The following is a 16,459-nucleotide window of genomic DNA, read 5'->3' on the forward strand; positions in this document are numbered from 1 at the left end:
AAAGATATTTTTTACAGTGAGAATAATCAATCACCAGAACAACCCCAGAGGCAGAACCCCCATCAGTGGAGGTTTTGAGGATGCAGCTGGACAGGGTGCAAAGGGTGAAGGCTCTCTTTTCCTTTGAAGGTTGGACCTGATGATCTTTTGAAGTCCCTTCCAACCTGAGCTGTGCTGTGATTCTGTCCTCAGCCACGAAGGGAAAACCAACAAAAATGCTGGTCAATGCTACATCCTTCATCTAGGAAAGACCTTGTAAAGGTATTCATACTAAGAAGGATGAGAAAATACATTATATGTGGTTTGACGACTATGTGGTTTGACGACCATGTACCTTTCTAGACCTGTATCTACCCCAAACTTTTACAGCAGAAAAACACTTTGTAATACTATTGGATTTTAGTAATTGTGCATGATTGAATGAAAAGCAGATGCACGTGATTGTGTTCAGTATTTGAACAGGTAAACCAAATAGACTCCTTAGGGAAAAAAAAAAAAAAATGCATCCTCCTAATTTCAAAGCCTCAAATATCTAAACCAGAATGTAAATAACCACCTTCTGCAGATTGGCATGAGGAAACAACCACGTAAACGTGGCTGGAACTGACTCAGGGCTCCTGAACGGGCGGTTTTGCAATCCGGAGCAAACACCCAGCAAGCAGGAGGCCCCCAGCCCGGCCGGAGAGGCTCCTGAGGAACCTGCTCCTGCTTTTCACGGCTGCTGGTGCGGGGTTTTGGCCGGGAGAAGAGTCCCGGGTGGTGACACCGGGGCAGCTCCTCCGGCCCCGGGGCGGGGTGGGGAAGGAGGGAGGCGGCCGGGGCGGTGCGTACGGGCTCGCCCGCACCTGCTCCCTCCTCCTCTTCCTCCTCCTCTCCTTCCTCCTCCTCCTCCTCGCCCACCTGGCCGCGGCTCAGCCGTCCCCGCTCGGCGGCACTGGCACCATGCTGCCCAGGGGAGCCTCGTCCATGCCGCCTCCTCCCAACCCCGCCGCCTACTTCCCGCCCCCCCGGGTCACTCTGCCCTCGGGGCTGGAGATCCTGCGCACCTACTCGGGAGCCTTCATCTTCCTGGAGATCGTGAGTTGTGTTTTTTTTTTTGGAGGGGGGAACACCGTACTCTTCTTCCCTCCCCACCCCGTCGCTCCTCACCTGCCATTTTGTGAGCGGGCTGTGGCAGCCGCCGGGAAGGAGGGAGGGAAGGGGAGGCACCGCCGCTCCTACCCCAGCCCAAAAAGGGGAGAAAACGGCTCTGTGCCCCGGGGAAGGGCAGCAGGAGCCGGGATCTCCCTCCCCGGTCATCCCCGCCTCCCCTTGGGCACCCCTGGCCCGGCCCTGTGTGGGGAGCTGCCCCCCCAGCCCCGTCCTGATGGGTGGCAGGGGGAGCTCAAGCTGCTGAGAACCCAAAAATCTCTCTGAAAAGTTACAGTGGTTGTGCTACAGGTCCTGTGAAAACTCCTGCAAGTGAGCTTAATCTGCGTGTGCGGAAGGCCATGCTGATTTATGTGGGACTGGGGTCCTTTGAGCTCAGTCTCTGTGGCACTAATTAGTGTGTGTGGTGGAGAGAAATCTGGCAGAAGCGATTTTATTAATTTATTAAGATTTTTTTTTCTTGGCGTCCCGCCCCATGTGTCTGTGAGCTAGGTGCCACCCTGCAAGCTGTACAACGGCACCTGAGGAAGGAGCTGAGCACCAAGTCCTGGCGCTGAATCAGGGCCTGAGTCAGTTGGCACAAAAGGTTAATTAGGTTGGCTAACCTGGCAGGCATTTGCCCTGCGAGCCGAAGGGGACAGCTGTAGTATTGGGGAAATTGCACAGCCCTGCGTGCTGAGATTAGCAATCTCTGCAGTAGTTTTCTATTTTTCTTTCTCTCTTTTCCCGGTTTTTGTTTCCTTTTTTAAAAGAATCCTGCAAGGTTCCATATTCAAAATACTGAAAACATTTCGTGTGTATCCACTTCTTGTTTCGCAAATGCTTTCTGCTATCCCTTCTGCTTCCCCACTGCCCATCGCTGTCTGGTCAATAAGTAACAGACTTGCACCTGCAGCCTTGTGAAACTAGAGAAAGCGGTTTGTCACACAGCAAAAAAAAAAAAAAAAAGGAACCCTAAAGAACAACTTGAAGGCTAATACCAAAACCCTTGGGAGTTTTGAACTGAGACTACCAGTGTGTCTTTACGTGCATGCTGCTGCAACATAACACTAGAGAGGACCCGACTAATTTTCTAACCAATTATAGCTAATTTTATAGCAGGCAGCTTTTGAAAGGTATCGCTCTTCCAACCTTGATTCTCAAGGAAGTTATCTGAATCTGAAAATGTAGCCTCTGACTTTGTAGTTTTAAATCTGTAGGATTTAAATAAGGAAGTAGCAGCTTGCTTTGAAGTTAACTGTAGCTATCCAACAGGGGAAGTAAATGCTCCACAGTACCCCCACTACTCATTCACTCAGATCTGTATACTGAAAAAGATTGGTAATGCTGTGTTCTTTCTCTGGTTACAATAACTTCTGGAAAATGTACATTTCTCTAGCCATTGCAACATAGTTTATAACTCACCTTATTCTATAACCTAGTTTTATCTTTCACTTTATTACTTATTGTGTACTTTATCAGCATTTCATTACAAATACGTTAAAAAAAAGATGTAGTTTCATCTTCTTTATGTATCTCATCTGATTAGGACTACCAAACTAAACAGTATGAGATTGAATCCAAATTTGATGTGCATCATCATCAAGCTAACTTTAGTGTATGAGTGTGTGTATATATACGTATATATATATACATAGTTGTATATTTATGTGTGTGAGTAATATTTTCACGCTTCTTTTATTTCCCTTTAAATGACAGTAAGAGCAACATTTTCAGCAGCAGCACACAAGTCACCTAAGTATGTAAATCCCATTGTCGAGACTGTTTTAAGAGGGGCTTTGTTTAACCTCCACTTAGTGCCTATCATTTCTCAGAACAACACTTATACTCTTAGAGAACTTTTGAAGTGTTTCCTCTGTTTTCCTGAAAGTAGTCAGAGGGCTTGTTGATGTGTGATATGAAGTGCTAATTCTGAGTTAGAAGGGACTGAATGAAAATTCTCTGTCAGTTCATCGTCTGCATTCCTTTCCTTGCAGCTGTTTGGAACAATAGTCTGGATTTTGGTAGCATCTACAAAAGTTCCACTGCCACTGCTGCAGGGATGGGTAATGTTCGTAGCAGTGACTGCGTGGTTCCTCTCCATCGTGTTCCTGTGCGTGTTCCTCTTCGGTTATGCAAATAGAATTGCCGTCAACTGGAACCAGACAGTAAGATATTTTTTTATTTACGTATACATGTATTTTTTAAAGGATTATGTTTATTTTATAAATTGAAAATGATTTTATAAGAAGTAGTTATCCTAAGTCTTAATGCCTAGGCTTACATTTAACAGGAAGTTTCTCAGAAAAGGAACTCAGAACTGGAAGAGGACAGAGTAGGGCCACAAGGATGACATATGAGGGGAAATACGAGACCTCATTTATGATGAAAGCTGAAAGAACCTACCTTTTGAAACAGACTGAAGCAGGGTACTTGTCCTCTATAAGCACATAAAAGGCATGAGCAGCAGGAAAAGAGCTAGTTTAATAAATCACGACAACCAATTGGTTTAAATGGTCAGAAATAATTATAGACTAGAAAATAGAAAATATTTTTGGACTACTAGAGAAGTGAGTAACTGGAGGTATAAAGATGTATGTAATGTTGTAAAGGAAACAATACATATTTCGAACACATTGTGTGATGTGGTTGTCTGAAATAGCACCAGACTAAAGCACCCAAGAAGTCTCCTTCACTTCCTAAGAAAGTCTTCAGCTGACTTGGGGTCAGTTCCAGAACAGCATTGACAACTGGCTGTTAGATCTTAGGTAGTCAAAGTCAGAATAAGCCTTAGTAGCTTACCTTTTTTTTTAATTAATCTTTATAAATTTATCTTCCTTATGGGAAATCTGGGGAAACTACAGATCTCATTATGTTCTCTTCAGCTTTTGTCCAGTGTGAAGAAAAGACTTAATTCATGCTGTAATGGAGCATTATGGCTTGTGCCAATAGTTCTCACAGGCTGTACCTTCCTATTAAAAAAGGGAAGCTGTTGGTTCTGGTTTTTACCAGCAACATGGATATGTGAGGTTATTGACTGTTAATTTATGTACTCCTTTGTTGTCATAAACTGGTTTTTACTTTGAGGTTGTTAGTTCTCAAGTAGTTGAGCACAAGGTGGTATTACTCTCTCTAATAATTCTGGGAGTGAATAATAACAGGTGGCAAAACTGTCATCAGAGTGGGAATTATCAAAAAAAAAATCTTCTGAAAGAATCAAAACTCCTGAAATATAAAAACAGACATGTTTTAAAGGTGAAGGTGATCAGCAGATTCTCTCACATGCCTTAGTTTTCTTACTGACACTTTTTTGATGATAACTGGATTTGTTTTTTTCAGTATCAATATATTTATGTATCTGTTCAAGTTATTGACAGTCCTTTGAAAAAAATGCTCTTTAAAGCAAGATCATAGAGCTTTATAAGTTTGAGGCTCTAACAGCATCAAAGTCCATCAATGGTAACAAACTGGATTCTACTAAAACAAACACTTCTATTAAAACAGACTGGATTCTATAAAAGCAAATACACATACGTACGGTCTTAGCTTTCCAGCACAATACAGGCAGTAATTAAGCTCATAATGAGTTACAATTAGAGAGTGTTACAGGAATTTACGCTGTGACATCCTCACAAGTTATGACGCAACGAAGCCCTTGAGCATGTATATAACTTAAGTAAATTAATAGTGTCCTGGGTTTCATTGAAACTATTTGCCAATTTACAATCATTAATCTATTTCAGGGTTGCTGGGTAAGGGCAGAGTCTTTTATAAATTGAAAAAGATTGTTTTAAGATGAGCATTTATCTTGCACGTTGGCTGCCTGGTGTTGGTAGTGCTTGGTTGTGCTATTAATTTTCTCCCCTTGTATTTGATAAATCAGTGAGAAACTTTCCGTGTCAGGAAATTGCTAGATGAGCTGTATAAAAGCCATGCCTGTGGGACTCTGACTTACTCCAAAAAGGTATCGTAACTAAGGCAGTTTCTTAAATAAATGCAGCGTGGATCCTTTTATCTCTAGCATGGTGGCTGAAATCCAGCCTCTTCCAGTCTTCAACAGAAATAACAGTAGATGTATCATTTGACCACTATTGTTAGGTACACAAAAGTTCTGTAACTTGTTGGCACTAAACTCTTTAGTAGCACTTCACAAGGATTTTTACCTGCTGTTTCAAATAAATAATTACTAGAAATACTAAAAACTTTTTATTGTTACACAATACAGAGGTGTACGTGTTCGTTTTAGGTTGCCACATATTTATATAAATACATGTTTTTGGTACTTCAGAAATTAAATTTATAATAAACTCAGATATTACAGATTATAAAATTAGGAAAAATAGGAAGAGTCGTAGATTGTTTATGGGAGAGTACAAATGCATTCTTTATAGATTCATGAGCAAAGGTGGTTTCAGGCTCTGGAAGGCTAAGTGTAAATTTGAAAAATAGCTTGGGATTCTGACAGACCTGCGTTTGTTAATACCGTATGACGTAAGTAGCTCCACTGAGCTCATACAGATATTTAAAAAATAAGATGCTACACAGTGAAAAGTTGGGGGAAAATATGGACCTTAATACATCACTGTATTAAACCAGATGGTATGACAAATATATTTCTTTATGACCTGACTCACAACATACTTGTTTACAAAATTAGATGTGAAGTAGCATATCACGCAGATCTGGTGCTGTTTTACATATCCCTTGTGTGAGGCTTCCATGATTATACAAGGGTTAAGACAATGGAAAGTTAGGCACTGTGCTAACAATTATTAAAAACAAAACTGACCACCTTCCCTAATAACATCTCGGCTTTTTCGGTCATAGAAACCCTAACCATATGAATGTGAAACCTTTCTGCTGCTACATGGCTTCACTGTAATTGCTGCCAGGAGAAGGAAATTAGAGGCTTCAGCAGGAGGATGGAGGAAACGAAAGAGTTTGTCTTCTGAAAACACCTGTCCTGCATGCATTCAGCACCATCTTCCTCATGGAGCTATTTGTGTTCCCTCCAGTATTTAGTAGCCCCAAAAAACTGGATGTCCTTGATTATCTATGGATTTATGCACACCAATTGAGTTGCTGAACTTCAGCGCTATGAAATTTGTATGTCAGGTCATGTTGGGGTTTGGGGTTTGTCACGGAGGGAGCACACAGCTGCATGCAGTCTGTCATGGTGCACACAGCTGGTCATGTAGAAGATGCAGGTCTGTCTGCCAGCTCAGTTGAGCAGGGGAAACCAAACCAGTAAGCTTCTGGTGGAGAGAAGTGCCTCCCCAATTGCAGCACAGCACCATAGGTTCTCCAGTGCTCCATTGCTCTCATGTACAAGCGGTTGCTGGTCTCTACAATTTTTTGTATGAGGTACGGATGTTACAGGAGAGCAGCAGACTGAGGGAATGAGTCTTGTGTCCAAAGCTTGAGTTCTGGCAAGCCTAGGACATGACAGCCATCCATCTAGGTTGTAAAGCCAATCTCAGCACTCTTTTCTTCTCTTAGTTCCGTGGATGTCAGTGGCATTTCCTGGTGATGCTCCTAAAGAAGTAAAAGCTTAGGGGAGGGGGAAAAAAAAAAGTAAAGCAGACAGGATAGAAGACCAGAAGTTGGGAATTACTGCAGCTGTTTTTGCCAAAACTTATATTCTTAGAAATAAGCAGTCATTAAGAAAGTAGTATTGTCTATGACCTAGCCTCAAATGATTGTTAATTAAGAGAAAATTATTTCCTGGTCAAAGTGGAATTGGAAACTGTAAGTGGCCTCTTAGATCATAACTTGCCGAAACTAACTGGAGTGTGAGTACTAGAGTAGCTCTATCTGCTATCAAATATGAAACAACCGATGAATTTGGAAATGAATTCTTTTAATGATAACAATAAAATAAAATCTAACACCTTTGAAGAAACATTTTTCTAATCAGGGAAACTCAGCGCATTCCTGCCTTGCTATCAGATAGCCACGAGGTAAGTAAGGGTAATGCACAGTAAGTTCTGGTGTGTATGAATACTCTCTGCTGTTGTGATGAGATCAGGATGCTTCTTCCTGGGTGCTCGCTCTTGGCATACTGGTAGTCCGTTGCACTCACACCAATGACAGGTCCACAATGAATTTGTGCTCGAGATAGACCATGTATCATGGTTTTCATCAAAAAGCATACCCATGCTTGTGTATAATATACAAAATGGTGCAGGCCTGCATGTGTACGCACACGCTGCACGTGCTGTATGGACTCAGGAACTGAGTGTGGTGCACATGTATGCTTTGCAGACTCAACACCAGAGGGAGGTGCTGGAAAAATGCGTTAGATGTCTTCAAACTGTACTGGAACATGTCTTGCGTCTTGCCGCATGGAACACTCTGAGGCACAAGCCACAGAAGGATTTAGGCACCAAAGCTGCTTTTTTGTGTACACCAATAATAGAATCCACAAATGTTAGATGTCTGAACCTTGTGCTTAGCTAGCATTCACTACAGAGAAGTGAATTGCCTAGAGAAGAGCACAAGAGACACATATATAAAGCATATCCTAGCTCTTGTTAAGTGCCAGGCATTTTATTCAGCAGGATCACAAAGTACCTCCACATTACTTTATTCTGTGTAGAGCCAAAACAGAGAGAGTTGAGGAGGTGCCTCAGTACTTGGACTTTGTACCATGAAGTAAACTTCAGCTGTGTCAAGGTTGGCATGTTTCTGGACACGTACAGAAGCAACATTTAAATGTAAAAGGAGCTTTTGGAGTTGAGGTTGTGGCTGAGAAGGGATTCAGGGGACTGCAAGTTTGTATTGTACTGCTTCAGTTGTGATAGTCAGCCTGAACGTCCCTTCTTTTTGATCTGAGCTTTATAAATAGAAAGTTCTGTAAGCTCTACTTGCTTTAAAGTGATCTAAAAGGTCAGCACATGTACATAAGCTGAGCACATGTGCCTCTTCATTTGAAAGAATATGGAGGCTGGGGAGAGGGAGGGCTGTCTTAGTACTAATTATGTTAGTGAGTTGTTTGTAATTGCAAGCAGTTGTGAAAACATGTACTGTTTAAGCTCTCAGATGGATTTAGCATTGCTCAAGTACAGTTATTGTTATCAGTGCTTGTTTCAGGTTTCAGTGTTGGCTTTCACTTACACTGAGACTACAAGAACTAGGTGCATGTTGTAGCACAGACTCAATCTGTTCTTTGCTTTTCAGGACTTTCTTTTCCATGGGGCTACTTTTGTCTTTTATTTTGGAGCTTTTCTACTGCAAGCAGCAACTACGTCTCTGCATTACTTCCCCCGCAAATTCAACTCCACCACACATGAGAAGATTCTAGCTGATCATGAATATAACATAAGCATAGCAGCCTCGGTATGTACTTCATTAATTTGTATCTAGGGACAGAAGTCTGTTGTAAGTCCCTGTAGCCAACTACTCAAAATGGAAGAAGTGATCGTCTTTGAAAGCAGCAAATATTTTCACAGTGGCATGCAAAAAATATCACAGTAAGCTGTTGCTCAGAGGGTACTTTTCACAATAGTATTTGAAGTCTATTATCACTCCAGCTTATAATTTTAGATGAGATATTATAAAAGCAATGCTGTTTTTTGGAATAGGAGAAATAGATAAAAACTGAGCCTTCATCAAAGCATCAGGTGTGAATTTCAAGCCTGTGCTCAGACTTCACAGAATCACAGAATCACAGAATTTCTAGGTTGGAAGAGACCTCAAGATCATCGAGTCCAACCTCTGACCTAACGCTAACAGTCCCCACTAAACCATTTCCCTAAGCTCTACATCTAAACGTCTTTTGAAGACTTCCAGGGATGGTGACTGCACCACTTCCCTGGGCAGCCTGTTAATTTGTGAATGCTTGGGATTTTTGGTACTGTTCAGGTAGTCCTGAACATGCCATGGGGAAAAATCTTGGGCTAGCTCCTTGTGCAGCTCCAGATATGCCTGACATCAAAAAAGTGTATAAAAGTTAGCTGCAAAGGCCACGCTGTTACCTATGACAAGGATTAGTGTGTTTTTATTGATAGCCTAAGCTCAGACTTCCTTTTTATCACTGCAATTGCATCATCACCGAATCCCTGTATCTGGTGATGTGGGCGTGTGGAGCTGAGTCAGGAAATACACCGGGCGTTAGCTTTCTCCCTGACTGGACTCTTGAATGGCAAGGAGGCGTGTGGAACTGAACTAAAACTACTGAGCCTTTTTTTTTTTTTTTTTAACCTCCAAGAGCATCTCACATACCTCAGGGAACTGTATGGGTTTGTTAAGCTTCTAAAATGCTCTGTGGGTATCTGTTGTCTTCAGAACTAGATAACCACAAATCTTATGCTGTAAACACCTTCAGCTTATCTTAGGATAAAAACAGATGAGCCTAAGGTGTGAAGTTTACATTCTCTCTGAAAGAAAATAAAGGAAAAACCTTTTGCTTTGGCAAGCCAAGCTCTGAAGGGGTGAGGTGAGGCACTCAGGACTTGGAGACTGACATGCCCACCATTACCCTCTTGCTATTAGCACACTCCAGCACATTTAATGGTACACAGACAGAGGTGGTGTCTCATGGCTGTGTCCAAACTGAGAGAGGACTTTCTATTAAATATCTCAAATTCTACACTTCAGTGTAGTTCTTCAGTCCTTGTTTGAGTGTGTTCAGATCCTACTTAATATTTGGTAAAATATTTTTCTTCAGTCACCTTCATTATCTTTTCTGACAGTAGAATACTCCAAGAAACCCTTTACCCCTTCCATACTATTTTTAAGGAGAATTCAGTTCTTCGTGACCCTCAAATCCCTCTCAAGATAGGGAGGAGGAGATTTGCATCTCAGTAATTTTTAATTAAGAGATGCTGGGAACTGCTGAATCAGATACTGTAGTCTTTAGCATCTTCATGTTTGTTTGTTTGTTTGTTTTTCCCAAAATTATCTAATTAGAAAGTCAGGACATACAGAGAAAAAAATTATGACCCTTTTCAAACACTTCATTAAAACAATCCTATGATCTAAATGGGGGAAAAAAAAAGATAAAGCCTTGTGGACATCTGTCTTTTAAAATTACTTCTTAGATATGTATACTGTGATTAAAAATGTATCTTTTCCTTTTATGAGTGATAGTTTTAGGATGTAGCATCTATTCAAAACTTGATGTGTCGGATTAACACTTGTATGGAAAGCAAGGTTGTGATCGTGATTGAATCTGTATGTTCTAGGAGAGTGACCATCATTAGCACTGGACAATACAAGAAACTATGTTTCAAAAATTCAGTGTCTAATTTTTTTCTTCTGGTTTATATTATATAACTGAGTTTGCCATGGCATGACCTTCAGTTTCTATCTCTTCAATTTAGTTCTTGAGCAGCAGCAGATTCCTGGCATTTCTTAGGAATCTCTTCTAGTGTCTGGTTATCTGGTTAAGGAGGCCAGATTTGAATCAATCTCTGTATTTCTGCAAGTAAAGAACTCTGCTTTTTAGAGGTTTGTCTCCTTAATTGTTTGCTGGTAAAGCATGCACTTGTAGGTCTTCTAATCAAACACTAAAAACTGAAGTTTTCAAACTTCCAAAACTGAAACGCAAGGTGTAAGTATGCACAATTGTTCTGTACCATAACTTCTGAACGTGTTCTGTTTAGATCCTATTTCAAAAGATCTTCTGCAGCTAGCAAGTTAAAAACAGTAACATGGGTTTAAAACAGAGAAGTTTGTGAGAAAACTTCAGAGGATCCCAGGCCTGTCTTTACGATAAGAATTTTGGGTAGGGAGCTACCTTTTGAATCATTTGTGTTGGTGTATTCTTTTGGAATAGAAAAAAAGTAGATCAATATAATGTGTGATTCACTTTTTTTTTCTTTTCTTTTTCCCCCCTACTCCTCTAGATTTTTGCCTTTGCAACAGCTGTTTGTTATGGTTGCAGCACAGCCATGGCGTTGAGGAGATGGAAGCTATAGCGGTTGAAGAGACTTTAATGCCTGAGTGCTCCACTTCAGATCAAATTAACTACTACTTGTCTGTTTTACTGTAATGTAATTCCAAAAAAGACTTTTTTTTTTTTTTTTGCTTAAAATCTCTTTTCAACTGCTGAAATGCAAATAACCCCTAATCAGGATTTCCTTAACAGAAGACATGTTTCTGTCTCTTCCTTTTTTAGTTTTTACTTTTATTGGGTCCTCATTAGAAACATTATTCACTGAATAATATTAGAGTTCAGGGATAAACAGATATCATGAGCAGACAGCAGAATTTTAGTGCTAAACCAGAAGAGCAGGAAGAAAGCTGAAACTAAACAGACATGTTACCTGCACAGGCAGCTAAGAAGCTCCCCCCTCGTTAAGTCCTGGGACTGGGCTTTCAGTGCTTTGCAGCATTGCAGTGCGCTCCACACAGGTGGGCATTGAGGCTCCTGGTGGAGTCACTGGTCTTGTGTGTGCTGCTCGGTGCATAATCAGAGCCCAAGCTGACTTTGCAGTATCAGCTTAGTATAAATTATTAACTTTGTACAGAGGAAATATTTTAAATATCCACGCAGTGCAATCTTTTGGTGTTATTTTACAACCATATTCAGCTATGGTGATCTGATCCTCTAAAGCTTCTTGTGTTCTTTTGTAGATGGAAAGTGTCTGGGAGTGCCAGACAGTAGTTCATTAGTTTTAGGCATTTAGCTCAATCAGATCTATTTATACTGCAAAACAAACAGTGCATTTGTGTTGTGTGTATATAGGTGATATAATTTTGTTTAACAGGAATATTTGCACTGTTTTACTTTGTTGAAGTACGGCTGTGGTTTTGTTACTTCAAGTGCTGCATTTGTTACTTAATTATGTGAGTCAACTTCATCTGAATGGAATGTTACCAAATGGTGAATATTGTCTGACCTCAATTCATGCAGTGCGCTGTTTGTTACATCTTAAACCTGCGGTGTTGTAAAGGTGTTTTTATTTGGAGAGATGCCTATGCAGCATCTTGCTGAAAGCAGTGGAATGCAAAGCAGTCCGCCCATGAGGGAGTTTGCTTTTGGCAGGAATGAAGTTTAATTGAGCCTCCTTTGAATATCCCAGTTGTATAATGACATGCAATGTTATAAATACAAAGTTAACGAAACGATAGTGTTGCACTCTGTTCCTTAACACTCATCCTTTTTGGCAGATGGCAAAACTTCTTTTTTTTTATAATGCTAGTAAATATTTTTTTTTTTTTTTTTGCTCTTGTGAATAGTGCCAAATTGATAATGTGAGAACGTAAAGGTTCTCTGTCATTCAAGAACAACTCGCTCACTGCATCTTGCCAGTGCACCTTACAATTCTACAAAGACCAGCGGCGGTTGGGTAAGGGAAGACAGGACTTCCCTCATTCCTGGGCCTACTCATTCTTCTTGAGCCAACAAAAGTATCTGCTCTGAAGGTCACTTTGCCAAATTTGCCAGGAACAAGGATCTATGAGAGCCAGCCACCATCAGTGGAGCCCTTCAGTCCCTGCTGACCCAGGACAGAGATTTTTATCGGTGACACGAAAGTGAGCAGCCACCCTTCTGACTACTGGGACCACCTCCTGAATTATTGCAATGGGATGGTTTTGTGTATCTTTTCTGAAAATTTTATCTTCCAGAGATTTTATACTCTGCCTGATTATTTTTTTCTAATCCTCTACTTGCGTTAAAACTTGTTTTGTGAATGTTTTACCTAGAGCCATATACTTTTAAAACACTTCATATTGTATAAAATACATTTACACTGGAGTATATGGATGAAAATGTTTAATGGACTTATGCTAAGCAGCATTAAAGTTACTAAATATGTTTATGGCAGCAGTCTGGTTATTAATCTTGTTTGTAAAGTCTTGTCATTAGTTCTCTTTTTGGAAAGTATCAAAAAACTACTTTGCAGCTCAGTGTGATTCTAGACATACAAAATAAAGGCTAAGATTTCTCAAGAAGACACAACTACATTAGTTTTGTATAGTGGTTTGCTATGTGATACAGCATGAACATCAGTGAGGAGAAGAGCCAGATCAGCTACAACAACACTGTAAATGGGTGCTGCATTTTGGTGTGGTTACTCCCTCACCCTGGAACCTAGAAGTGCACGGCACACTGCAGACTGTGCACAGCTACAGCACCTGCAGCCAGCTGGGACGATGAGGGAAAGATCTTAACTTTTTGCCTGTTTAAACGTACAGAGGATGAATCCCACACGTGGTGTCAATTAAAAAGCTGTCCAAGGTTAGTTGACTTTGTACCTAACCTGGGAGTTCAAACCTGAGGTGTAAAGATGATGACTAGTGGGTGCTGTTTAAATGTCTTATACCACTTGTAGAAGAAGCCCAGGTAACAGAGTGCAGTTAGCATAGCATGGGAACTTTATTTGCATAGTGAGGAAAGGTGAAACTTTCCCTCTTAACTATCAAAGACAAACAAAGGGCAGTGAAGAGATAAAGGTAAAAACTCCAGTAATGAAAAGGTGGCTTTCGTATGAAAAGGTGGCTAAAAAGCACTGAAAGGACATAAATGTTCTGTTAGCATCTAAGGAGTTTTACTGGTCTTTGAGGAATATCTAAGGAAGGACACAGCATAAAAAGGAACAAGGAAGCCATCACATTCCTTTTTTTTTTTTTTTTAAAAAAAAAAAAAAGGCCAGTAATTAATTTTGTATTACTTTGTAAAAAGACGGGTGTGACTCCCAAGTGGTGTGTGCATGCTGGGATGTCTGTATGCAAATACTGATAGGGAATTAGCACGAACCTTGTGATGGTTATTACAGGTGATATATGCAAGCTGGTTCTAATACGTCTCACTCTTTTCTCCTAAATTAAATGTATAAAAATGTCCCCAAGCCTCTGAGTGATGACCTTGAAGAGCACAATATTAGACTTCTTCAAAGAACAAAGGCAGCCCAGGAGGAGATAGGAATATAAACTGTCACAATGAATTTAAGGTGGATGGAATTAGACCACAGATGCCAAAAAGTGTTTTCGTCAAATGTCTCTATGAAGTGAAGCTACAGTGCAGGGATATCCAAGATACCATGCAGGTACCTACTCTTATTGAAACAAAAAAACATTTCATAGTATTTTGGATACTGCTGTTCCACAGCTGCTGCTAAATAAGTTCTCTATAAGGAGACTTCAGAAGGTGCAGGGAGAAGCACTAGTTTGCTATTGCTTAAGAGAAAGGAAAGGATACATTTTAGAAAGCTAAGCTTCTGTTAGAACATACTCAGAAAATGATGCACAGAAAGTGCTTCACCGAAGTCCTGACTTTATTTCTGTCTTCTTGAATACCTGGAAATGACCCAAGGTGACACAGCACCTGCAGTGACTATTGATATGTACAGGATCAGGCTGTTAATGATTTCTCAGGCCTTTGTATATTGGTTATAAATCATAAAGCGAGTAAAGTTATGTTGATGTAAAACACATCTGTAGAAAGAGAGAGGCAGAACCGGACAGAGATCATGCAAATCTGTTCAATTCATAAAAAATTAAAGAAAAAGCACTGAAAAATCAATAGGCCAGTGTCTTTTCCTCTTTAGCTTCCAAACCCATCTCACAGCACTGACTCCCATTGCACTTCCTCTAATCCTTGTATTTTTGCAATTGCTTTATAAGTGTAAAAAATGTTGATGTTCCGGTCTGAATTTGAAAAAAAACAACATGTTAAGAGAGCATAAAACTCTTGGAGAACTAGTTTGCTCCATTTTTATCTATACAGAGGGAAACTGGTCTCTGAATGCTGGTATCCTGATGCATTTCACAGTCCACTGCCGGGCTTGTACAGAAAGGCTTCCTGGTTGTGTCTGAATATAATGGGGAACCACAAATCCTAAAACTGAAATGCAAACCTAACAATGGACTTTTCAGTCTTATAAAGTCTTATAAAATGGAAAATTGGAAAGTGAGATCATGCTGTATATTTTTCTGATCTGCATTTTGGACAATTGGTTGTGATACCTTGGCCTTTGTGGAGACATTGGAGACACAAGGAACACCATCAGAAGAAGAAAAAACAAAAAACAAACAAAAAAAAATCAGCAATGGAAGTATTATATATATATGTATTTATTTATTTATTATTATTATTTTAAGTGGAGTCCAGCATGACTCTTCACCTTTCCCCTGGTGGGTTAAGCTGCTGTTGGTCCCTTATGGTGCTCCTGTAAACCTCCTTCCAACCTGGGCAGCCCAGAATTTACTGCAGCTGTACCTGAGGAGTTCCTGGGAAGATAAGTGCTGTTCTCCTGTCACAGATGGGAAGCTCAGAGAGGCTCATGTGCTGAAGGAGACCTGTGGTGGAGAAGAACCCAGTTGCTCAAGGCAAAGGTGGATTTAAATGTGGGCAGGAAGACAGCGGTGTCGTGCGGCCTGTACGTGATCGACAGGGACCATTTCTGTCTCTGTCACGGTTGTATTAAGTCAGGCAACTAGTTACATGGGCTTAAAAGGTAGGACTGTTTGTGAAGGTTTATGAGTTAAAGGGAAGCTTTATGTGCCAAATTGGCCATTCCTATATCCAACGCTAGTTTCTGGGTATTCTGACCTTCAGTTTGATTATCCAGCTGTAAATACACAGAGTTCCTGCTTGAGGTGTTGGTCTGCCTCCTGCATCTTAGAAGAGGAAACAGATCCTCAGGAATCTGCAGGTTTCAGCTGCTTCCTGCTACACGAAATGTTTGAGCCTTACAAACTTGGCGTTAGGAAAACTACCTGCATCCAGCCCGCCAAGGCACAGCTTGCAGGTCAGAAACCTGAGCTAAGTTTTGGCAACTAATTTGTTCAAGCTGCCTTCCAAGGAAGCACAATGATCAAGTCATCAGGCTTGGATAGGTGTTTGAACACCTTCCTTGCTGTGGGATTAGTACAAATATCTGTAAGGATTCTGGAGACTGTGGGCAATATATTCACACATGCCCAGCAAACCCAGTGTCAGACCTGGCTCCAGAGAGGCTCTTGTGCAAGGACTGGGCCCCAGGGACCTACACTTGATTACAGCATTACTAGTAATCTTTAAGGAATTACTGGAGCTTTTAATCTCATCCATACTTATTTTCTAGTCTTCTCAGCGAAGTGTGGCCCATATCACCAGGCCAGTGCTGTGGAACAGCAAACAGCAGATGAGAACAAGCCCAGAGGGGTTTCCTGCAGAGCCAAGGATCCTCCGCACTCCTCTGGCTGCACAGCTAGGACCTCACACTGCCCCATTTCCCTGTACAAAGGCACTGGAGCTTCAGGGTGATCTGATTACCTTGCTGCAGGTATTGTTTTAGGTTCAATAAACTTTATGACACTAACCATTGAGGCAAAAATTTTTCTTTTAACAAACACTTTTCAACCCCCCTTTTTTTTTTTTTTTTTTTGTCCTTAAAAGGAC

The 16,459-nt window shown here is 40.8% G+C and overlaps 1 protein-coding gene across 3 annotated transcripts; it reads left to right on the forward strand.

The window, feature by feature from the left end:
• The first annotated feature begins 825 nt into the window (after positions 1-825).
• Positions 826-12,901, forward strand: MAL2 (mal, T cell differentiation protein 2). Of its 3 annotated transcripts, XR_014689643.1 has the most exons (5): positions 827-1,077; positions 3,126-3,296; positions 8,308-8,466; positions 10,977-11,123; positions 12,313-12,901. XR_014689643.1 is itself a non-coding variant. In XM_084509677.1 (4 exons), the coding sequence occupies exons 1-4, from the start codon at positions 943-945 to the stop codon at positions 12,337-12,339; spliced, it is 492 nt and encodes a 163-aa protein (XP_084365803.1). In that variant the 5' UTR covers positions 826-942; the 3' UTR covers positions 12,340-12,901. The 3 variants fall into 3 exon arrangements, 2 of the variants coding, with proteins under 2 accessions (XP_084365803.1, XP_084365802.1); XM_084509677.1 differs by lacking the exon at positions 10,977-11,123 and having other exon boundaries at positions 826-1,077; XM_084509676.1 differs by having other exon boundaries at positions 10,977-12,901.
• The last annotated feature ends 3,558 nt before the right edge of the window (positions 12,902-16,459 follow it).

The sequence above is a fragment of the Aythya ferina genome (assembly GCF_964211825.1).
Source record: "Aythya ferina genome assembly, chromosome: 2".
NCBI classification, from domain to species: Eukaryota; Metazoa; Chordata; class Aves; order Anseriformes; family Anatidae; genus Aythya; species Aythya ferina.